At 43.7% G+C, this 24,862-nt stretch overlaps 1 protein-coding gene across 1 annotated transcript in view; it reads right to left on the bottom strand.

Moving 5' to 3' along the window:
• LOC121287582 (phospholipid-transporting ATPase ABCA1-like) overlaps positions 1–24,862 on the bottom strand; it is a 186,328-nt gene that overhangs the window by 123,365 nt on the left and 38,101 nt on the right. Inside the window, 6 exon segments of the mRNA XM_041205510.1 lie at positions 346–462; positions 1,038–1,171; positions 2,042–2,279; positions 19,105–19,194; positions 20,009–20,203; positions 21,904–22,025. Coding sequence (XP_041061444.1) covers positions 346–462; positions 1,038–1,171; positions 2,042–2,279; positions 19,105–19,194; positions 20,009–20,203; positions 21,904–22,025 — 896 coding nt within the window.

The following is a 24,862-nucleotide window of genomic DNA, read 5'->3' as shown; positions in this document are numbered from 1 at the left end:
TCATGCCATTTGTCTCAAAGGTAATCATATATAGGAAAATGCAGTTATCCTGCACTATTCACAATCAGCACCACTTCTTTTATGTAATTTGATTTGGGGAGCATATTGTATATCTTTCTCTCTCTTCAAATAATGCCATAGAACTTTTAATGTCCAGTTGAACTAGTGAATGGACCTAGGTTTAAAGTCTTGCCCAGTGAAGGACTCCCTCAGTCCTACAATTCAGTATCATGTGTTTAAGTCCTATAGTGATGCTTCAATTGACATTGTTCTGACACAGAAGCATGATTGCTACTGAAGCAAACTAATACAACGTGTGAGAATGAGGATAAGCAAAGCACTAACCTGGAGGAGACGGATTTCCTGACTACTTTCCATAAACTTCCGGATCTGGGGTCCAGCTTCATTCCATGCTCCTCGTACCTCCTGCAACAAACTGAGATCCTCAAATGTTCTGTTAACCTGATAAGGGAGGAGCAAAGATAAACTATTAACAACTTCAGTGTTGAAATACTTCAATACATTCAAGCCAGGTTTTCAATTCCTACTGACATGGTCTGGTCATCCTGCACTAGCATGTTGTGGACCAGATTTACTCTCATCTAATAACAAGTGGAATTAATTGATAACCAGTTGCTCAGATTTTAGTTTACTTGGCACGAGTTCATGGAGCAATGAAAACGGCAACTAAGTCAGTCAAAACACTTCTGTTTGTTCATAATAGCTGCTTATGGGCTGTACAGGTCTAATACTTTGTATGGTGAGAAAGTTGTTTAGATTTGTTTATATGGTCCCATTCCAGCATGCCACTAAAAGTTAGAAAATTCACTGCCCATCAAAACTTTTTAATTAGCTTGTTAGTGCATAAACAGTGTGGTCAATCAAAGAATCTTCAAATTGACTGAAGTCATCATGGTCAACATAAACTAACTCCTCATAAGCATTCCTACCTTATTCCGATTGTGTACTTTACGGACACTGGCCACACCAATTACACAGACCTAAGACAAGAAATTTTCACCACTAAAATCAAGTACCTCTTTCATTATCTTCAGTGTAGCTGGAGTATCCGGAGTATATAGAATCTTCCCCACAAAAAACGGCTTGATACTTTTCCACATAATCAAAGAATAAGATTCAAGAGTCTTAAGTATGTCATTACAGTGAGGTGCTATGGAAAGCAAGGAGAGAGATTCAGTTCAGCAGAACACATTTACACCCCTTTAACATTTAATGCATTATTAATGCTGAGCCCCATCCTCACTTCACAGTTGTACTAATATCATCAGCACGCAAAATAAAAACTTTTATCTTGAAAAAAAATGGTACAAAACCTCAGGGCTGCATTGGATTCTGAACTGAGATTCAAGTGCTACATCCCATCCATTACCAAGGCAGCCTACCCAACCTCCAAAATGTTGCCCGTCTCTGTCCTGACATAACCATGCACACTTCTGTTTGACTTTTACTCACCACTTTGTCACCTCCAGACTTGATTTTTTTTCAGCAACTCCTTGCCAATTTCCAAGTGCCACCCTCCCTAAATTCCAACTCATCCCAAAATCCATGCTAGCCCTGTTCCACTATCATCCCCACCTTTATTCCTTGCATCCTTGTACTTCCAAACTTGGAATCCCACATCCTACCATCAGCCCCAGGTGCTTCAAGCATCCTTCAGCACTCAAGAAGTCTCTTCCCCATCTTTGATTGCCCATCCCTCCTCCAACAAACTCCTTTTCTCCATACCTTCAGCCACCTCCCAATTCTCTTTCTAACCCTACTCAAGTGTAATATCGAATGGTGAAACATCTAAAGATGCACATCAGCTCCAGCCTCAGAAGAGTGCCCAGTGGTGGATTTTCAGTTTCTATAGCAGCCAACCTATGGATTTTCTGAATGAGAATGCCAATTACTACTGAATTAGGGGCAGCTTTGCATTGCAGGCCTGAGCCCATTAGGAATTGGGCTGAGACTGCTTAAATTCAATGTATTAGATCTTTTTACTTTCAAGATTTATTGAGAGTAAAAATTCAGTACTCACCTGTTAAGTTGCCAAAATTGATCATTTTGTCATCCGTGCCATTCCTGCCAAATAAGGCCTTGTAGTCATCTTCCTCATACCAGTTCAGGAAAGGTATCTGCAGGCCACCCCCATCTGGATGCCCACAAACTACTTTTGATATCATCCGAGATATCATCTTTGGTGACCCAGTAGTGTTTGAACTAGTTAACCACCGCACTGCATCCCGGAATTCAGAAAAACTTGTCATGTTGGAAAACTTGTGACGAAATCATAAGAAAACAGAAGAAAAATACATAAAACATTAATAGATGCCATAGTATTGAAAACCCCAGATGAAGAACCAAAGTCCTACTGCAGGACACCAGAAAACAAAATGATTAAAGACAAGGTAAATTTAACAATGGTAGCTGGTTAACACATGAATTGAGTGCTTAAGTTGCATTCTAGCAGCTTGAAACAGTGTGTTCTTGTGTCTTATATTTATTGTGATTTACCTTTTACTTTCTTAAATATCTCACTGAAGTCCCTGTTCCGTCACATCCTCTCAAACAGTGAAAAGCAAGCGTGTCTTTAATTCTTCCAAATAACTCAGGTCTCCCACTCTTGGTCTTTCCCTATGTCACCTCGAGTTACAATATTTCCCTTACACACCTTTGTAACCAAAATTGGGCAGGGTACTCAAGCTGTGAACTGACTAGATCACAATGGAGCTTTACCACATCTCAAATTTGTGCTTTGTTGTTATCCACTGGTTATCAGAATAATAATTTCTGTTAATAAAATACCATGAAACAAGGCTTTCATTCATGACTGCCATCTGCAGCTTTCACTCTGTTGAGCACCGAAACCAATGACCCAGGCCCAGCCTCAGGGTCAGCAAAGGGGTCCTCAATTCACAAGGTGAGTCTTTACAGGGACTCTCTCCCAAGCCACTTTATTACAGGAACTTTCTATGCACAGATTCCAACAGTCTGCATGGTTTTGCTCCACAAAACCAAAATCCTCTGTTAAGCCAGTGTGAAAACATAATTCTCTAAGTGAAATGGGAGAAATTCAAATAAAAAGAAAAAAAAGAGGAATATTTGGGATTTTCTGTAGGTGACAGCTAATGAAATCCTTGGAATGTGAAACTTTGACTTGTATGATTTCCTGTTGATTATGAGCGCTCATTCCGACATTTCCATGACTTGTCGGCGGGTTGTTAGCTTTGGAGACAGTCAACACAGTCTTAGGAGTTGAACATTACAGCTGAGCTCCAGACTCCACCATGCCCATGGGCATAGCTGCTGAAGATTGCCTAGTCCACAAGTTGACAACATTTACAAGGCATTTAAAGAAGCTGACAATGGCGCATAGACAGGTCCATATTCCTCCACCCCCAACAACCTGGTTGTCACCCATTGGTCAGAGTTTGCTGTGTGTAACTCCCAAGTTCAACAATGAAGCACTGGTAAGGAACTGGAGGGTAACTCCCTCCTGACCCCCAATACACCCACAGCAATGCTTATTGCCTTTGATGAGAAGGAAATTGGAGACAGTTATTGGGGGTGGGGACTGGAAGAACTATGCTGTGCAGTAACTACAGGTATCAGCTTGGGTTAGTTAACTGGGATCATCTTTGCATCCGAATCAGAAGATGTTGCATCTCAACCCCCTGCGTGTTTACATATTCCAGGCTAACATTGGACAAAACTGCATCAGCAGAGATGCCATCTCCTTCAGGTGAGATGTTAGAAAGAAATGTTGTGAAGAAGGCATAAGGAATTTGCAGACGGATGTAGAAAAAATTTGGCAGATGAAGTATAATGTGGGAAAATGTGGAGTTTGGCAGGAAGAATAAAAAAGCAGAGTTTTACTTAAACAGAGAACGACTGCAGAATTCCAAGGTGCAGAGGGATCTAGGTGTTCTCGTACATGAGTCACAAAAAGTTAGTATGCAGGTACAGCAAAGTAATTAAGAAGACTAATGGAATGCTATCCTTTATTACAAAAGAAATTGAACATACAAGTAAGGATGTTATGCTTCAGTTATCCAGGGCATTGGTGAGTCTGCATCTCGAATAGTGTGTGCAGTTTTGGTCTCCTTATTTAAGGATGTAAATGTGTTGGAGGCGGTTCAGAAGAGGTTTACTAGATTGATACCTGGAATGAGTGGGCTGTCTTATGAGGATAGGTTGGACAGGCTGGGTTTCTTTCCACTGGAGTTTAGAAGAATGAGGGGTGACTTAATATAAGATCCTGAATGGTCTTGACCAAGTGAGTCCGGAATTAGGGGGCAGTGTTTTAAAGTTGGGGGTCGCCCTTATAGGACAGAAATTAGGAGAATTTTTTTCTGAGGGTTGTGCAACTTTGGAGCACTCTGCCTCAGAAGGCAGTGGAAAAGGGGTCACAGAATATTTTAAGGCCGACGTAGATAGATTCTTGTTAGGCAAGGGAATCAAAGATAACGGGAGTAGATGGGAATGTAGAACTCGAAAAACAAACAGATCGAATATGATCTTATTGAATGGCGGAGCAGACTTGAGGGGCTGAACAGCCTAATTCTGCTCCAATTTCATATGAGCTCATATGAGAAACTATTTTTGGAATTAGGAAACATTTCCTATTCTTTCAATCACATACTGCCCAAGTTAATTTTCTCTAAGCATCACCTTTTGCTACTTTCTTTAAAGCTAATGAAAGCCACGTTCCAAGAACTTGCTGTTCAAGACACTCCTCCTCCTTCCATTTCTGTTTCCTTGCCTTGGGTTACCCATTACCATTTCACCTCCGCAGTCAGAGCAAGGTTGAAATGGTCTTTCAAAAACAAGCAAAGTCGCAATACAGCATTAAGCAAGGAAAGACCAAATCAGCCTATCAAACATGCTTTTGTCCCCCATCAAACACCAACTATCCATTTAATGTCCGTAAACAGCCTATTTACAACCTACCCTATCACGGATTCACCAACAGTGCCACACATACCTTCCCTCTGTCACTGGCCTTCACAAGTACTCACTTAGCCACAATGCAAGCTGACAGAAGTCAGAGTTTCCACTGCAACACCCAGATATTGGGTGACTTCTGCTTGCGTTGCAATGGAAGCAGAGATATCAGCCATCAGATGGTGCGACATGGTTAGGTCTGTAAGTGTGCTAGTGAGGTTGATCACCATCTCCACATTGGAAAAGAAGGTTCCAAGCTTTGTGCAAAGCCTACGCCAAGTTGATGTCCGACTGCTCCACACTCCTTGATGCTAGCTGCAGGCTTTCTGCCAGGCCAGCCAATCTGCCAAGCACATTTTTTGCGCCGCAAGCTATGCCATCGAAGCCCTCAGAATGTGTGTGTAACGTCCTCCTCTGTCAAGTATATACATGTAACTTCCCTGGCTGAAGATCATTTAGTCCTGGTACCTCACCCAGTGCAGATCCCACTTTTAAACTATTATCTAAAGTATGTGCAGTGACACCAGCTGAGATAGTGGCTGCAAATGCGAGGGCAAATAGCAATGTTTCTTGTTCATTACTCTTGAACTACTGTGTAGCCAGAGGCAGAATTTTGTAGTTGCATTGTGTGTTCCAACCACTGGGCCAGAAGCGCGCAGGACTTGCCGCTCGGAGGCAGGACATGCACAACTATAGTTACCTCACGGGGTCGGAGGTCCAAGCACCACAGTTAAGCAGCACCTGGACTAGCAAACACTCCCAGCAATCCATCAGCATCAGTCTGGCTGTCTGAGTGGATGTTTTGAAAGTACAACTGCTGATCTCGCCCACCATCTGCCCCCAACACTGGAGAACTGCCACTGTTACCGCAACCACCTACTGTTTTTTGAGTAATGTCTCAGAACAGAGAATAAGTGGCCCCAAGGTTTAGCATTGCCTCCCTGCAGCTTCACCTCCAGGCTGTGCAGGAACTGCAGGAAGTTCTATTTCCCAGTAATGGCAGTGGGAGACCCTCCCTCCTGACCTAGGCATCCTGGAAGGAGATTGCAGTGGAGTCTAAGCAAAACTCGTCCAATGCTGCAAAAAGGGTCAATGACCTCCTGCACTTTGCAAGGATAAATGTCTTGGTGCAGTCACTGTAAAGTGGCACATATGATGGCATCAAACAACGTAAACATGAGAGTGGAGATGAATGCAAGGCAGGAATTTGGGTTTGGGTTTGCGGCCTCAATAACAGATGGGACATGTGGACTGAATGAGTGACAGGCTGTTCATGTTGTGAAAGTTGTACCAGTTGCATATGTGGCACACTCACTAGGGAGGTGTCATTAGCTGTCATAAGCCTGCATGCTTTTAAAAGGGATTTGCTCTTCACTGAGTGGACATTCAATCCTTCTGTGTGCCTGCAGGAGACAAGGAACACATAATATCAGGAGGCACCCAAAGACTTTTTATCCTTTCATAGGATGTGGGTGTCACTGACAAAGCCAGCATTTGTTGCCCATCCCTACTTGCCCTTGAACTGAGTGGATTGCCACCCCATTTCAGAGGGCAGTTAAGAGTCAACCACATAGCTGTGGGTCTGGAGTCACATGGAGACCAGACCAGGTAAGGGCAGCAGATTTCCTTCCCTAAAAAGAACATTAGTGAACCAGATAGGTTTTTACAACAATTGACAATGGTTTCATGGCCACCATTACTGAGACTAGGGCCAGGATATTCCCCTTGGCGATTTGGGGGCGGGGCCCGGTCACCGAGGGGAAAATGACGCGGGATGACATCGGGAGGAATCCCCGACACCATCCCAGTCCATTTAAATTTCTAGGAAGGCGGGCGGACAGCAAAATCAGCTGTCCACCTGCCGACCTGTCAATGGCCAATTGAGGCCATTGACAGGCTATTCAAGTTTCATGTCTGTATCGTAAAAAATTAATAAAGTGTATGTGTTCTTTATTAACATGTCCCATCTCGTGTGACAATGTCACATGAGGGGGACATGTTAACAATTTTTTAATGTTTCTGTTTTTAATGTTTTTGACACTATCAGTATTCTCCCTGATACAGGACTTTGCCTCAGGGAGAAGTGTGCTCTTTCGTGCACATGCGCGAAAGAGCGCACTTTGACAACTGGGGATTCCCTCCCTCCCCCGCACAGGAAGTGCACAGCGCTTCCTGTCGGGGATATCGCTGGGCGGGCCTTAATTGGCCCACTCACTTAAAATGGCGGCGGGCCCCGTTTCATTGGCAGGGGTCGGCTGCCTGCCTGCCACCAAGCCTGTGGGGCCTGCTCGCCATCCAAGGGCAAGATTCTGCCCAAGATTTCAATTCCAGGGTATTAATTGAATTTAAATTACACCAGCTGCTGTGGTGGGATTTGAACCCTTGTCCCCAGAACATTAGCCTGAGCCTCTGGATTACGAGTCAAGTGACATTACCACTGTGCTACCGTCTGCCCAGCATCCACATATTGTCACCTGCAGAGTTGTTGTTGAACTGGCCAGGGAGTAGGCGGATGCTCAGTTGTGGATGGTGAGGCCAGAGTGTCAAGACAGGGTGAGGGTGTCTCCAAGGTGGGGTCAAGAACTTGTCATAAAGGAAACATACATGGTACAGAGCTGGGAAACAGGACTGTCATTTACCCTAAACTAATGTGTGTTCTCCATTGAAGTCCCCTGCATTTAGGAGAGATGTCAACCTCAGCTAAGGGCAAGCCAGAACTCCACCTGAGGATGACAACACTGAACACTCAAATGATGCAACCCTGCCCATCTGGACAGAGACAGTGACAGAAATAGTCACCTCCATGGGAACATGTTCACAATTAAGCTTGTGATCATAATCTGATGAACACAGACTTTTTAAAAAAATTATTCATGGGGTGTGGGCTTCACTGGCTGGGTCAGCATTTATTGCCCATCCCTAGTTGCCCTTGAGAAGGTGGTGGTGAGCTGCCTTCTTGAACTGCTGCAGTCCATGCTACTTGGCGTCAGTGCTGGAGGGAGCGAATTTTTATTGATGTGGTGCCAAACATGAAGGCTGCTTTGTCCTGGACAGTGTTCAGCTGGAGTGTTGTGGGAGCTGCACTCATCCAGGCAAGTGGGGAGTATTCCATTACACTCCTGACTTGTGCCTCGTAAATGGTGGACAAGTTTTGGGAAGTCAGGAGGTGACTTACTCGTCGCAGGATTCCTAGCCTCTAACCTGCTCTTGTAGCCACATTATTTACATGGCTAGTCCAGTTCAGTTTCTGGTCAATGGTAACCCCCAGGATGTTGATAGTGAGGGATTCAGTGATGGTAATGCCATTGAACATCAAGAGGTGACGGTTGGACTCCCTCTTGTTGGAGATGGTCATTGCCTGACACTTGTGTAATGTGAATGTTACTTGCCACTTGTCAGCCCAAGCCTGGATATTGTCCAGGTCTTGCTGCATTTGGACATGGACTGCTTCAGTATCTGAGGAGTCGCGTATGGTGAACATTGTTCAATCATTAGCGAACATCCCCACTTCTGGTACCTTATGTTGGAAGGAAGATCATTAATTAAGCAGTTGAAGATGGTTGTACCAAGTAACTACCCTGAGGAACTCCTGCACTGATGTCCTGGAGCGGAGATGATTGACCTCCAACAACCACAACCATCTTCCTGTGTGCTCGGTATGACTCCAACCAGAGAGTTTCCCCCTGATTCCCACTGACTCCAGTTTTGCTAGGGCTCCTTGATGCCACATAGTCAAATGCAACGTTGACATCAAGGGCAGTCACTCTCACTTCACCTTGGGAGTTCAGCACTTTTGCCCATGTTTAAATCAAGGCTGTAATGAAGTCAGGAGCTGAGTAGCGCTGGCAAAACCCAAACTGGACGTCAGTGAGCAGGTTATTGCTAAGCAAGTACCTCTTGACAGCACTGTTGATAATCCCTTCCATTACTTTACTGATGACAGAGAATAGACTGATGGGGTGGTAATTGGCTGGGTTGGATTTGTTCTGCTTTTTTGTGTACAGGACATACCTGGGCAACTTTCTGCATAGCCGGGTAGATGCCAGTGTAGTAGCTGTACTAGAACAGCTCAGCTAGGGATGTGGCATGTTCTGGAGCACAAGTCTTTAGTACTATTGCCAGAATATTGTCAGGGCCCATAGCCTTCGCAGTATCCAGTGCCGTCAGTCATTTCTTGGTATCATGTGGAATGAATCGGATTGGCTGAAGAGTGGCATCTGTGATGCTGGGGGCCAACGGATGAGGCCGAGGTAGATCATTCACTCGGAACTTCTGGCTGAAGATTTGTTGCAAATGGTTCAGACTCATCTTTTGCACTGATGTGCTGTGCTCCTCCATCATTGAGGATGGGGATATTTGTGGAGCCTCCTCCTCCAATGAGTTGTTTAATTGTCCACCACCATTCATGACTGATGTTGAAGGACTGCAGAGCTTAGATCTGATCCATTGGTTGTGCGATCGCTTAGCTCCGTTTGGCGCGCAAGTAGTCCTGTGTTATAGCTTCACCAGGTTGACACCTCATTTTTAGGTATGCCTGGTGCTGCTCCTGGCATGTCCTCCTGCACTCTTCATTGAACCCAAGTTGTTCTCTTGGCTTGATGGTAATGGTAGAGTGGGGAATATGCTGGGCCATAAGGTTACAGATGGTGTTTGAGTACAGTTCTGCTGCTGCTGATGGCCCACAACGCCTCAGTCTTGAGTTGCTTGATCTGTGAGAAATCTATCCCTTGGTAGTGCCACACAACACCGATGGAGGGTATCCTCAGTGTGAAGGCGGGACTTATTCATCACTACAACTGTGCAGTGGTCACTCCTACCGATACTGTCATGGACAGATGCATCTGCGGCAGGCAAGTTGGTGAGGATGAGCTCAAGTATATTTTTCCCCTCTTGTTGGTTCCTTTACTGCCTGCCACAGACCCTGTCTAGCAGCTATGTCATTTAGACTCGGCCAGCTCGGTCAGTAGTGGTGCTACTGAGCCACTCTTGGTAATGGGCATTGAAGTCCCCACTCAGAGTACATTCTGCACCCTTGCCACCTTCAGGGCGTCCGCCAACCGGTGTTCAACATGAAGGAGCATGGATTAATCAGCTGAGGGAGTGCTGTACATGGTGATCAACAGGAGGTTTCCTTACCTTGATCTGATGCCATGACACTTCATGGATCTAGAGTTGACGTTGAGGACTCCCAGAGCAACTCCCTGCTGACTGTATACCACTGTGCCACTACCTCTGCTGGGCCTGTCCTGCCGATTGGACAGGACGTACCCAGGTTTGGTGGTGATGGTGACTGGGGCATGATCTGTAAGATGTGGTTCCATGAGGGCAACTATGTCAGGCTGTTGCTTGATTAGTCTGTGAGACAGCTCTCCCAATTTTGGCACTAGTCCCCAGGCGTTAGTAAGGAGGGCTTTGAGGGTCGACAGGGCTGAGATTGCCGTCATCGATTCCAGTGCCTAGGTCAATGCCAGGTGGTCCATCCAGTTTCATTTCTTTTATGTGAACTTGTGGCCGTTTGATACAACTGCGTGGCTTGCTAGGCTATTTTGAGGGCATTTAAGAGTCAACCAGATTGCTGTGGGTCTCGAGTCACAGACCAGGTAAGGCCAACAGATTTCCTTCCCTGAAGGACACTAGCAACATTAATCAACAATGGTTTCATGGTCATCATTAGACTTTATGATCCAAGCTGAGGTTACCCCTGGACTAGCCAGATCCTAGAGTGGAACCCAGCTTGATAGATCCTTACTTTTATTTTTGTTTATTTAGATATGTGGAGCGTCGCTATGGAACAGAGGCATAGGAGTCAGCTGATGAACTTTTAACAGAAGGACAAAACATATATTCAACAAGAAAAAATGAACTATATTACAATATTCTTAACCCACAACTATATCTTTACAGATGTATACAGATTTGTAAGGATAATATGAGTTACAAAAGCCACCTTATATTTTAATGTTCACAGTAAATACACAATCCATGTAAACCTATGGCACCCTGGCGTCAGGCACACCACACTCTGAGTTCAAGTGACAGATGCCACCTCAACCAGATGCTATGGATCTCCCTTCAACTCCCTCCAGATGCTTGTCACACCATGAGCCAACCGGTCTCACTGAATTCCGTCCTTCACATGAGGGCTTCCAATCTCCACTCTCTAGGACCTCGCCTTAGAATCTTCTCCCAAACTGACGTTTTCACTCAGACACCTTCCACAAGGGTTCACCTCCAAGGTCTTGAACTGTCCTTCAGACGTTCCTCTTCCCTGGGTCACCACATGCACTCAAGTTGTCTTCCATGCGCTCTCTCTCATCAACTTGGCCTTAACAGTACACCACTGCTTCACATGCCCATAGCAAAGAATTACAGACCTTCAGTTGTCTCTGCACTTTCTTGCTTCTTGCAAGCTGTTCTCACTTTAAATGTGAAGCTTGGAGCCTTTCTCTCTGCCCCTCACTCTTAACATGAACTTTTCCAAGGTTCCTGTCCTTCCTTTAACTAGATGATCTTCTTTCGACTTTCTCTTCTTCCACTCCCCTGGACTTCTGGGGTTTTTCGTTGCTTGGGACTTGCTATCTGTCCCCTTTCAGGCTGCTTCTGTTTCACAGCTGCTTTCAAACCAACTGAACTCAGCTTCCAAAGCAAACTGCTGTCTTTCTTCTGAGTGTGTCTGTGGGAGGAATCTGCCTATCCAAAAGAACAGCATTGTTCTTCCCACCTGTGTTTATTTATAGTTTATAGGGATCGTAAAAATCTCATTAGGAATGCAAGCAGCCTTTTAAAATGAAACTAAAACTCCACTTGACCATTCTTAACACACAGGTACAGGAATACAAATCAAACTTAAACTTTAAGCTAAAATTCATTCCTAACACCCACAAGTACAAACATAACATGCTTAAACTATTTCCTCAACTTTTAATTCCAGATTTTTATTGAAATCAAATTCCACCATGGCAGGATTCGAACCCAGATCCCCAGAGCATGACCGAGTCACTAGATTACTTGTCTAGTGACAATACCACTATGTCTTCGCCTCATCCTCAATCAGTTGCTGCGGTGGGTATGACCAGAGGTCCTGGTCTATTGGAGACCAGCCCTATGCCGAGCCCCATGCCAATGGGCCTCTGGAAATGGCACCAAGAAACCTGCTGCAGATGCAGAGACAAGCAAGTGAACATCTGGTGGAGATGCCAGAGACTATGTGCAGCGTTAATGAATGGTGAAGTAGTCAAATCAAGCCACGAGTTCTGCCATGGAAAGTTTGGCAATTACAATGGAGAGCCAGACCCAGAAAAAACTCAGCAGCTGCCAGGTATGCATTCAGGCCTGTATTGCGTTGCTCTAGCCATCGGCTCTAATCGAGTGGTGGCTTGGTGAGATGAGCCCAAGGTACCTTGGCTTCCCTCCAGGTGCCCCTTCTCCAGGAGTCAGGGAGGTGCCATTGCACACAAAAATAGGGAGGGGGCAAGAACCAACAACTGGGGGGGGGGGGGGGGGGGGGGGGTCATCTCGGTTCTCCAAGGGTGAGCTGGCATTCTTCATCCACTTTGCCGGTGACCCCAGTGCTTCCAGTAGGCGAGGCCAAGGAGAGTGCCCTGTGGAGACCCTCAGCAGGCTGGAGCTAGGTCTCAGACCAGAGGATGACTGTCAAAGTCAAATCAGCAACAGGACATAACACTTAGCAGGCTGCCCCCACCTCAGCTGCAGATGTTGGGATTGTCCCAAGGTGTCGTGAAAGAAAATGCAAACCTTTCTAATGGCATAAAAAGGTGGCACGGGTGTCTAATCAATTGATGGAATTGTACTGTTGTGCAAACATAGTTTCACTCTGTGCTTAATCATCTTGTTGGTGGGACATTTCCAGGCAAACAGTAGCATGTTAGGGCTTGCCGCTTCATAGACAAATAATGATGACTGAGGTGGATGGAATGGATACCATATCCCTGGTGCATTAGAAGGAGCAGAATGCCTGTGTTTGAGAGATGAAGATTTTACTGTTTGTCAGGTGATTGGAAACTCTACAGTAAGCCAACACACAGTGCTCACCCCCTTATCACCCCTTCAGAAGGTGTTGTCTGAATGTTGTGTGCACCTGATGCATTCCATCATTTATTTGGAGCTTGTATCAGTGAAGCATGTGCTACCTCTTTCCAAGTCAGAAGTGTGTGTGGGGTTTTGACAGAACCATCCATATGGATTAGTTCATGCCAAGGACCTGCAGCCATTTCCCTTCTAGGTGCAACAGGTCACAGATCTGTAGGAAGTGAACCCGATCTGGTGGCACTTCAACTGTTCCTTGGGCCAGAGATCGAGGGATTTTACAGGGGCCTTACTCAGGCTGAAATCAGGATTTCATGAGTGGGTCACAGGCTTGTCTGGAACATCGCTCCTTCGCCCTGGCATCGGCAGCTGTAGCTGCACCATGCTTCACCTCAGACTCTTTTGATTCTTCCCCTTCATCCTTGTCAGGACGGCAAATCTGGCTCCTCCATCTCCCTTCGGCTCCATCTCCCTGGCTGGCAATTTTTGCATGACGAGGTTGTGTATGGCGCAGTAGACCACAAAGATCCATAAGACTCTGTGGCACATGCTGCAGCACTCCGCCTAAGCAGTCCAAGCTGTGGGACCTCATCTTCAGCAGTCCAATGGTTTGTTTTATTGTTGGCTTTGTTGAGGCATGGAGGCACTGTACCCACTCCTCTGCTGGACTTGTAGGTTCTGCACAGGTGTCATGAGCCAGGTCTTCAGAGGATATCCCATCGAGGAGGTATCCCTACAGTTGCACAAACGGGGAGCAAACAGCTGTGGCACCCAACAGTGACTGAGAATGTAAGAGTCATGGGAACTCAGAAACGAGCACACACCCGCAGGCTTTGTTTTTGGGGGTCACAAAGCTGCTGGAAATTGATGGACTGAAACCTTTTTTAGTTTATGAATGCTGTTGGCTGTTCCCAGGAAGCTTTCAGTGTCATATGTACTTGGAAGTCCAGTCAAGGAGCCGAATCCAACAGCTCTGGTTGCCTGGCTCTCAGGGTCTGTGGTGAATCTCCCTTATGCATCTGAGACTTACTGGGAGATGCCACACAGGTCCCAGTGAAGCCCTGGAATGATCCAGTGGCACAGAAATTCAAGGCCGCGGTGATTTTTAAGGCTATTGGCGTCGGATTGACTCCCATTCCAAAGGGCCATGGATCGTTCTGCAGGACTGACTGCTGTGACATCTTCAGCTGTCTTTGACATTTGCAGTTGTCAAGTTACTCCAAGTATGGTATATTCGGTTACGTGCCATTGCTCGGCCTCACGCTGGTCCCTTGTTGCCAGCATCTTGTGCTGCCTAACCCTTTGTTGCCACCTTCTGTCCTCCTCCTGGCCGTTGCTGTACCTGGTCCATTCTCTGCCAGCTCCTCTTTTCTTCAGCCACAGCTTCATAATGCAAAGGGTAGATGAGACCCATCCTGTCTGCCTAAAGTGAACTGTGGACAGAAGGCTGCCAAAGATCTGGTCAGCACAATTAATTTGGTTCTCTTTCCAGACTTGAGGACTGTGGACCAATGGGGAGCTCACTGCTTTGTACCGATCACACACTGGTCTCCACCAATGCCACCATGGATCCGATCATCTCTTGTTGCTGTTGCAGCTATGTCCCTGGACACTCCCACTCTGACACTGGAGTTGCAAGCAATCACCCAGCACCCTCCCTCAGTCATCTTTGGCCTTCCCTCCATCACCCTTGCCCTGCTTTTGGTGACCCTCAAGCCACTCACTATCAACTGTCTGTTAATGTAGAGTTACGCACTGTCACCATCATGCTGCCCCACAGCAGCCTCGACTGCCAACCCCCACCCCCCCCAACCTTCAACTCTCCCAACCTCACCACTGACCTGCTCACAAATCACCCTTGATCTCTCCTCAATCACGCTCAATCTGTCCAGCTCTATCCCTCTGTCCTCCATGACCCTCCCACAGGCCTGCTCTCTCTTCCAGTCAGCCATGCCCTGAACTGCCTGGCCATCCAACCTCAAAAGCAACAGCCCAATCTTCTCTGTCCTTGTTCAACAAAACTGCTCATACAAGAAAAGCCATTCCTTCTCACTCAAATTGCACCTTGAAAATTATCTCACCTGCCGTATGCCACCTTTAACCAGTCATGAATCTGAAGGCACGTTTCTCATTTGCTGCCAACTTAATCACAAAGGGTATATTTTAATGCGGTGTACGTGTTTAATGAGAATATATGACATGTTAATTCATTACAAATAGGTTCCCACTGCTCTCTGTCAGGAAACCTGATCCACTTCCAACTTAATACTCACTTACAATCCTGCCATCAGGAAGCTGACATTTTGCCTCCCGCACAATTAAGTTCCCCTGTCCACCTCATATCCCGCTCCCAGGAGCATCATTAGATTCTGCCCTTGTTGCATCTCTGAAAGGAGAAGTGCACAAAGGTAGGGCTATTGTAAAAGGAGGGAGGAAAACAGGAGTGCATGTTTACACCACCTGCAGCTTATGCAACAGAACACATTATGTGATAAGGGGTATGAGAAGGAGCAATAGGTATGAGCGTAACATCATCTTCAACGGTTTCAGCCCCAATGCTTTCAGACCCAACGCTAGCCATGGCCTTGGTCGTGGCCACTTCAGTCTCTTTCGCAGAGGAGAAGACGTGTAGCCATGCCTGCCCCCAAAGGTTATGTGTTGCTGCCTCTGGTTATGTGACACACTGCCTTTGCAAGAGACGGGGGAAGTGTGTCTGAGTGTGACACAGTGCATTTGGGTGTTGTGGCTGTCATGATTGACTAGCTGGCTGTGTGAAAGCTGCAAGATGTAGTTATGAGGTTTGCAGCAATGCTACGGGTCTGAGAGTCAGGTGAAGTTACAATTATTAGGAATGAGCCATGATGATAGAATATTTTCAGAAGAGCGATGGGGTATGATGCAGTTGGCGGAACATGGCACATGAAGATACAAGTCACTGATCTTGACCGCTTGTGACAGATCATAGAGCGTCTTGCAGCACTGCATCCACATTTTCAGGGCTAGATTCCTGGGATTCACTGTCATAGCTATCAGCTCCCAATGTCTTAACAAAAAAAAATTTGTTTGGAGATTCTCTTGATTTCCAGTGGATAGACAAGCGCTCCTGCTCCTCTCCACCTCCTGTACAAATGCCTCCATTGCAGTGGTGGAAAATCTTGGAGCTCCCTCTCTCTCATGTTGTACCATTTTTGTCTTTTCCAGATCAGAATCACTTGTGGACTAACTTCCAGCACCTGTTTCAGCCATAACACACCAGCATTGAAAAGGTGCAGGCTGGATTTAAGTTAGTGCCGGTTAGCCTCTCACGATTTTCCAACCCCAGCTCAGTCATGGAGCCACTGAACACCCTACTTATCGGTGATTGCATGTTCCAATCATTTAAATTAGCAGGCAGCACAAAGTTAGCTTGTATCAGAAACAATAGCCATGGGTTAATATGATCCCAGTTCCCATTTTTGGGCCCTGTCCAATTTTGTGGCTCTAATACTTACAACTTCAAGATTTGTTGATTATTGAGCAGGTAGTTGCTGCTTATTTATTTAATGTATTTTAGGTTCTAGCTGGTTAATGGGTTAGGTAAATGAAAACTTTGAAGAAAAACTTGTGATAGTCTGACCCAAGTGTCACAATCAAAGAGACAAATGGGTAGTGTCTAATCCAAATAGCAGAGAGATTTTGATTTAATTGGTAGATGCCACTAATTAAAAAGAACTGGCTTGTTCAAATGGTTGAGGCCCTGAACTGATTAACTAATGAACTGAGATTTATATATCCGGATTATTTTTCTCTCGCTAGAGAGACATACATATTCCCTACTGTAGGTGCTAAGGGCTCTCCACTATGTTGCTGTAAAATTCTACATCCGCTTAATGTCTTGAATCAGATTTTCACATGCATACTGCCTAATTTTCTCACGAAGCAATCTCCCAGGTTAACCAGAAAGTTGCATGAGACGTTGTTTAATTTGATCTGGGACCAGCAACCATTGAGATTTTCCCAGAAGTGGTGTTGAGAACCATCAAGCTAAACACAAAAACTAAGATGCACCCAGAAATTATTTCAGAAGCTGGTGTGAAGAGTTCATGAATTTCTTAAAATGAAGGTGTTTTTTGAATGTTGAAGCAAAGCACAGTCAACAAAGTCTTTGTTCATCCAATTTGACAGACATTTCAATTGGAAACCTAGTTAACACATCACAGGTGTTCTCATTGCATTCATGTTATATTTTACTTTTAGCATCTATTGCTGTGATTCATATTGCTATTTATTTGCAAATAAAGTATTAATTGCTTTCATCAGGTCAGTAAAGTTCCAACATTTAGAAGATAATTTAGTTGTGTAGTGTGAGACTACATGAATTCCAATAAACAGATTACTGCAAGTGGGATCATTGTTAGCCCATTGGGCATATCTCTGAAAAGTACAGTTGGCAACCCTCCAGGATTAATCTCCTGAATATTGGTGTGGTCAATGCAGGAGAAAAATCACAGCAATATTCAAACGATATACTTTATGTTTTAAAGACATTAGAGATGGAAAAAAGGCTGTTTTAATGTTGGGCATTTGGTCATATGATGAAACCCCCAGGAATATGCCCAACTAAAAAGGCAGAGTACAGAAAAAGTTCAACCTCCTGTAACATTGTTGGATTGTGATTTGAACCTTTTGGTATATTTATAGTTTTACTCTTTGAACATGCCTGTGCTTTGAATAAGTTCAAGATTTTATTTAATGATTAAGATGTTTTCAAATCAATGCATTAAGGCAGTCACTCACTCTCATAATTTAAACTGCAAATCTGCTTATCTAGCTCAATTGATTTCATATCTGCATCAGGGCCAGTAATGAGTGTTGACTGGCAGTCCACAAGTCACAGAAGGGTTGTTTGGTTAGACCAAACCAATTCAGCCTAAAATAGCTAAAGGTAAACATCAGTCAGAATCAGTCTCAACCCTTCGCAAGTTAACAATCCCGAGGAAAACTGATCCCATTTTGGTACAAAGGTCTTATAGTGTAGTTTTATCGTGTTCAAGGGAATTTCGAGTAGCAGCTAAATTCTTTCCAATCTTCTGGCTAAGTGGTGAATACGTTAAAAGCGGATTGAACACAACACAATGCCTGCATGCAAGCTACTCCAATCAAAGAACCTTTTCTTAAGAGTGTCATTAAAATCTTTTCACTGATTCTTGGCATCCATTTTATCTGGAGCATATGTTCCAGCATCTCATGAGAATTATGGGGAAGAAAGCAAATACATTTGCAAAGCAGAAAAGCAACAGTCATAAAAAATCCTATTGAATAAGATTACAATTAACAAGCCAGCATATAATGCCTGCAGTGACTAGTACAGTACACTTACTGCAATAATGTAAACAACAGGTCAATATCAAATCTTAAGAATACAGAAAAAGGTGAAGCATGAATAATATGACTAAACAAAAACAAACACTGGATGGCTAAGCTCCAATCTCAATCATTCTTCTTTTGAAAAAAAAGTTTTGCCTATTTTCTCCCTTTTCATCTTGAAGGTCTCATTAGGATATAATTCAATAATTTTGAACATCTCTCCAGTGCCTCACCAACATGTCCATTCTTCAAGTTCAAATCCAGAGAGAGAGGGTGTTGGATGACAGTTGTGAATTGCATTAGGCCCAGCTGCGACCATATCCTCACCTGCACACTTAATCACAGCCTGGGATTCAGCAACAACAACTAACACTTTATACATATGCTGCCATAAAATGTTCCAAAGTATTTCAAAGTAGTAAAAAAAGAGACAACAAGCAGTGGTGGAAAGGGTTATGGTTATGTGATCAAAGACTTCAGTCTGATGGAGGAAAGAAACATCCTCTTCTAATACAGTGCAATACTGGCCCTGTTCTAGGACCTTGAACTCTTAATTTAATTTCTGTATAAAAGAGCTACACTCATACTTAGAAAGCTGGAATATTTATATGCACATACACATGCACACAAAGAGAGGACAAGAGATATAAAAAGGGCACATTTATTTATGTCTTTCATGCCATCAGGATACCCTGAAGAACGTTACAGCCCATGAATTATTGTTGAGTGGTCGTGTAGTCACTGTTGCCATTATATTCAACTTACCTGCTGCACAAGAGATCCCATTTTGTGTATAAAATTATTCAGGGCATTGGTTGCATTAAGTGTGTTCCCAGCACTAAATGTGACCCTCTCCTGCAGAGAAAACAATGCATCAGAAACAGGTAGGTGTACTCTTCCAAAATGGGAATCAATAGGATTTGTCTATCACCAGGTTTTGATCATCTTAAGAATACAACAGCAACAACAGATAAAATGAAAAACATTTTGGCACTACAGATTTGGCTTTTTTTCTTTAAATATAGAACACTATTAATAAGAATACATTTCCTCACCAACTAGCAAATGTCAAGTAAGTGCTTCTTATAAAGAGAGACTACGCTTATTTAAATACCACAGCTACTTCTGGGTCAGTCAAATATCCATAATTGGATAATACAGTACTTTCCACTCAAGTATAATAAAGGTGCTACTCTGAATGCAACATCAAAAAAATGTTTGTGTAAGAGCCAAAAGGATCAAACTACAGTCCAGGAGTAACTTAGGCTGGCACTCGTGTAGTACTGAGAGAGTCCTAGAACGTTAGAGATGTAATCCTTCAGATAAAATGTTAAATTAAGGTTAATTCTGCTTAGGTGTACCTTATGACAGCGTTATGCTTGGTACTAAAATTCATATTCTGCAAGGTTGGAATCACTGAGCTAATGGGATCCAGATCTGAACTAATCTTGCATTTTCTCAGACCTCCTGTCTTATTGCTCATGGTAAGTTTGGGGATAAGGGCAGGAGCTATGTGACACAATGTATTAAACTGCTGCTAAGGTGGAGCTGTATAACTGGGCTTCAGTGGTGGTGCAGCTGAAATTACCATACACAATTAACGTGCTATGCAAGGACTCTACCGCAATCACACAGACTTCAGGTTATTAAATAAAGGGAACAAACTAACCGCCAAGAGTTTGGGTACATTGACCTCCGAAAAGAAAATAGTTGTCGCTTTTTGCAGTGTCTCCTCTGGTAAGGCACACAGATTCTTGTGCAAACGGTTAAATGCCTTCTTGTTCTTTGTCACCAAGAAACTGGAGAGATGGGATACGTTGCAAACAACCTCTTTATAACTTGCCCTTGAACCAGCAAGGGATATCTGCAAAAATTCAAACCCAGGTAGACTAAAGTCCAGTCAAAGTATATGGAAATTTGATTGAAGCAAGCTTTTCAAACACCTTCTGTTTACACATAACATTGGGTAAAGCTCTACACTCAAAGTTGCTTTCTTTAAAAATTTGTTCATGGTGTGTGAACATCACTGGCAAGGCCAGCATTTATTGCCCATTCCCAATAGCTCGAGAAAAGTGGTGGTGTTCCAGGTTTCTGAACAGGTGAGAGTGAAAGAATGCTGATATATTTCCAAGTCAGGATGATGGGTGGCTTGGGAGGGTAACTTGCAGGTGGTGTTCTCATGCATCAGTGCCCTTGCTCTCTATGGTAGAGTCAGGGGTTTGGAAGGTGCTGTCAAAGTAGCCTTGGTAAGTTGCTGCAGTGCATCTTGTAGATGATACACACTACTGCCACTGTGCGTTAGTGGTGGAGGGACTGAAAGTACAGAGTTTGAGTGTTGTTGGAGCCGCCCTTATTCAGATAAGTAAAAAGTATTTCACCACACACCTGACTTGTGCCTTGTAGATGGTGGACAGGCTTTGAGGAGTCAGGAGTTAAGTTATGTACTGCAGAATTCCCAGCCTCTAACCTGCTCTTGCAGCTGTGATATCTATATATGGATGGTCCAGTTAAGTTTCTGGTCAATTGGTCAATTCTCAATTTTGGTTCCACTGATGCTGACAGTGTGTCAACTAGTGGCTGCCAAGCGATTGCTCAGTTGTGGGGGGCCAACTTTTCTCTTCTGTGAATAATTGGCTCAGATTTTGAACCGCTGTTGACAAGCCCTGTGCTATTTCTTGGAACAAAGATGATATTTTGACACTGTACAAAATAGAAGCAACTGAAAACCCAGCACAATGTTCAGTTTAGTCATGTGAAGTATCACAAGTACAGACCCAGAACCCAGCAGTGCATGTTGCATCGTTTCTAAAAGTGGTCCTCAGGCAATAGGCTGGTTGAGATAGTGGTCCTTAATAAACATTTGGGAGTAACACAAATGGAAAAATGAAGTGAAAAAAAACACACCAATGATACAATGCAGATAGTGGCCATGTTGCAGGGAACCCAAAAGAGGGGACACAGGAGATGATCATACACCCCTTCCAATCCAACAACTCATTATTACTCTTTTGCATTCCACTTCCTTCCCTTCCCCAGGTTCTCTCCTCAAGACATGGGTCCTGAAATTCCACAAGGATTCATTCAATCTCCTGTGTAACCTTGGCCATTTTTCTCAGAGCTCTGCCAATCTCCTGCCAAACCAAAGTTACAGTGGGAAGCAGAGCCCCAGTAGAATTTCAGGGCTATAAATATACCTGGGTACAATTGTGTGGATACCAGGTGCTATGTACAAGAGGCCATTCACTCGCTAGATGAGGAATGCTGATGTTTTTTGATCCTGTGATCCACATCGATCTTTGTATACTTTTCATCAGGATTTCACGTTGAGCAATCAAGAATTTGGCTGCTTTGTTTCCTTTGTAGCCAAATATACCACTGTCATTGCTGCCAGATCAGCTTACTAATGAAAGTGAGGGGATTGTGCCTTCCCGGCCTGCCTAGCTCGATGGTCAACAGAACCATCCACCATGAACTCATCTCATTGCATCACATCATATCCTGCAATCACAACTCAACATAACTCCTCAGCAAGAACTTTATATACAGCTACATATTAGTGATTACCTGCTCAAGATTTATTTTTGCTGTCATTAGGTCATTCACCACTTCTGTTGGAAGAGACACATTCTTCCGGAGAAATTGGGATAGTGTCTGATTCGTCTTTAGGTATTCCTTTACTGGCAGACCTATGGAGGAATCAAAAGTAAATCAATGCATTGATTGCATATGCACAAATATCAGAAGAAATTATTTTGAATTACAAATGTGGAGAACCTGCTTATGTTACAGGAATCTATCCCGCTGATGACAGGCCTGTAATAAAACAAACCTGATCCAGCTATTACATCAGAAAGCCTAGGGAAAACAAACCATAATTAACAGTAAAGTTAGTCATTACTGAATAATAAAGACTTTAAAAACTGCGTGCTTTCAAGACTTCATTACTGGGCTGATTCTACAAATAGCCCTGATGCACTGCTGGGCAGCAGACAAGGAGGTTTGATATTTGAGAGATGATTCCTCTCTCGTCTGACCTGTCCTATTTTTACTTTATTAAAGTGCCTATGGTCATTGTCCCTCTGAACTTTCCTCTACTGCTTTTAAGCTCCTAATGTTCCATCCTACGCACCCTTCCTCCTCCCCAAATTGTCATTACTGAAATCTCCCACTCTCTCATTCTTTCCCAGGACGTTACCTCTCTCAGGTGCTTCCTTCCTCCTACAGCATTTCTACTTTTAAAAGCCAAATTTGTTACCACCCAACTAATTCTTGCTCATTTATTTCATCAACTCTATTCTTTTGATCTTGATGGTGTCCTGCCCTAAGAACTTTTGCTGTTCACTTGCATTTCTCAATTTAAAATAAATAATAATAATAATAATATTTGAATTCATGAAAGCTTTTTCAATATTAGAAATATCAGGGCAGGTTCAAAATCTGAACTTTGATTTCTAGCTAGCACTCTCACTGCTATTGCAATGTGCAATTTTACACCAAGCCATTTAATTGAATACATGGAGCTGAAGTTTTGTCTGGGTGAGCAATTGGCCACACTTCACCCTTTACCATTTTTCTCTGGTCTTCTTGTGGGTCAGAAATGCTTGCTGTGCAAAATGCGCACCAGTCCTAACTGAGGTCAGGTGCTCCATTTTAAATGGGCAACGAAAATCGGATTTTCTCCTGCACACAATTTTCATCTGGCGCAGGGTTTGGGAAGCCCATCAAAAGCATGCCAGGTTTGAAAGTTTGTGATGGTTTTGACAGCTGATGCAAAGAGTTCATCAAATTCATCCTGAGGCACTTTGGCTATGGTACCATCATAAGGATTCCACTCTGGATCAGATAAGGAGCTTTGGTTTCATAATCATCTCTCCACAACAAATCTTCTCCTCCATCCATTGAATTGAATATTCTGTATTTTGGAACGACGTTTTCATTCGGTTGCAGGGCATAATCAAAATTCATGGGTGTTTCATCCATGTTGTCTGTTCAGGTTTTGAAATGCAATCATTAATAAGTGTCCTACCTGGCTTGCCATAGTCACATGATCTCTGCCATGAAGGAATGTCTGAGAGCAGCCATGTTACATTCAGTTCAATAAAGACATTACAATAGAAAGACTGAAGTCTTTGAGCTTGTAACATGGTGTTAAGGGTGGAGATGAGATGGAGTTTTGAAAAGCTGGAAGAGAAGCCACAGCCACTGAAAGAGGAATACAAATGTTCCAACCTGCTAAAACAAAAAAGACAAGCAAAAACTAACACAAGCTGAAGGCTGCAAGTACAACAGTGAATGAAATGAAAGGAGATATACAGCAGAACTGGTAATTTTTCCACTTGCAACGGCAAAACCACGAGCTTGAAACAGATTTAATTAACAAGCCAAAGTGATATGCATAGCAACACTTAATGCTGCTGGGAAGAAGCAAATTGTATTCCACCCTAAATCTATCCAAAGAACAGAAAAAGCATAGACTGCAGAAATTTTGAAAGCCTTGAAGGCATGCTTTGAACCCCAAGTGAACGTAAACTATGAACGGTATATGTTCAACATTAGAGCTCAAGGTGAAAAGAATCCATTAATTAGTATGTGACTGCAGTAACACAGCTTGCAGAATCGTGTAAATTTGGGCAACTAAGAGATGATCTCATTAAAGTTAGAATAGTCTTGAGCATAAGAGATCCAATGGCAAAAGCAAGTCTACTGAGGGAGGAGAAACTTACTCAAGAAAAAGTGATAGAAGTGTGCAGAAATATGGAGGTTGTAAAAGTGTCAACTACAGCACATGGACAGCAGAACAGACCAGGAGAGCTGAATGACATTCCAGGACAAAAGAGAAGAACAATCACAGACAAAAGACAGGATGCAAATAATGCAGAGGACATCATACAAAAGAGAAGGATTGTCCAGCATGGGGAAAAGCAGTGTTCTAACTGCAAGAAGCACAATCATTTCACACACAAGTGGTTGTCTAGAAAGAAGCAAAACAACAGATGGCCATGGGAGAGATATCATCAGAAAAGTCTGATGAAGCACCATACGCAACTCAGCAGGTTGCTTCCATCAAGTTTGAGTGCTAAATGGTTTGTGACTATTATATTGTTGGTCGCAGAAGGAGAATGAGTATCAAATGAACAAGAAGTGTTAGATAGGCACTGATGCATCCTGTACCTGTGCAAAGTGGCTCAACATGGCGATCCAAAAATGAAACCCTTGAAAGTAAGGTTGAGGCTATATAATGACAATACCCATACTGAAAGGACAAATTAGTCTAACAGCCCAGTGCAATGGCAAGAAAGAAGATCTCGAGCTCCAGGTCATAGATAGTATGCAACAGCCACTCATCTCAGCTGGAGAAAGTCTAAAGCTTGGACTGGTAATCCTAAACGTGCTAGAGATTACAACATGCCATAGTACACAAAACCATTGACTGAACAGATCCTAGAGGAGTACAAAGATGCATTTACAGGATTGGATGTCTACCTGGGGAATAAGTGACAACTCCTACAGACTGGATTAGCAG

The sequence above is a fragment of the Carcharodon carcharias genome, chromosome 14 (assembly GCF_017639515.1).
Source record: "Carcharodon carcharias isolate sCarCar2 chromosome 14, sCarCar2.pri, whole genome shotgun sequence".
NCBI classification, from domain to species: domain Eukaryota; kingdom Metazoa; phylum Chordata; class Chondrichthyes; order Lamniformes; family Lamnidae; genus Carcharodon; species Carcharodon carcharias.
Note: the sequence above shows the minus strand (reverse complement) of the source record. Positions and strands in the feature narration are given on the sequence as shown.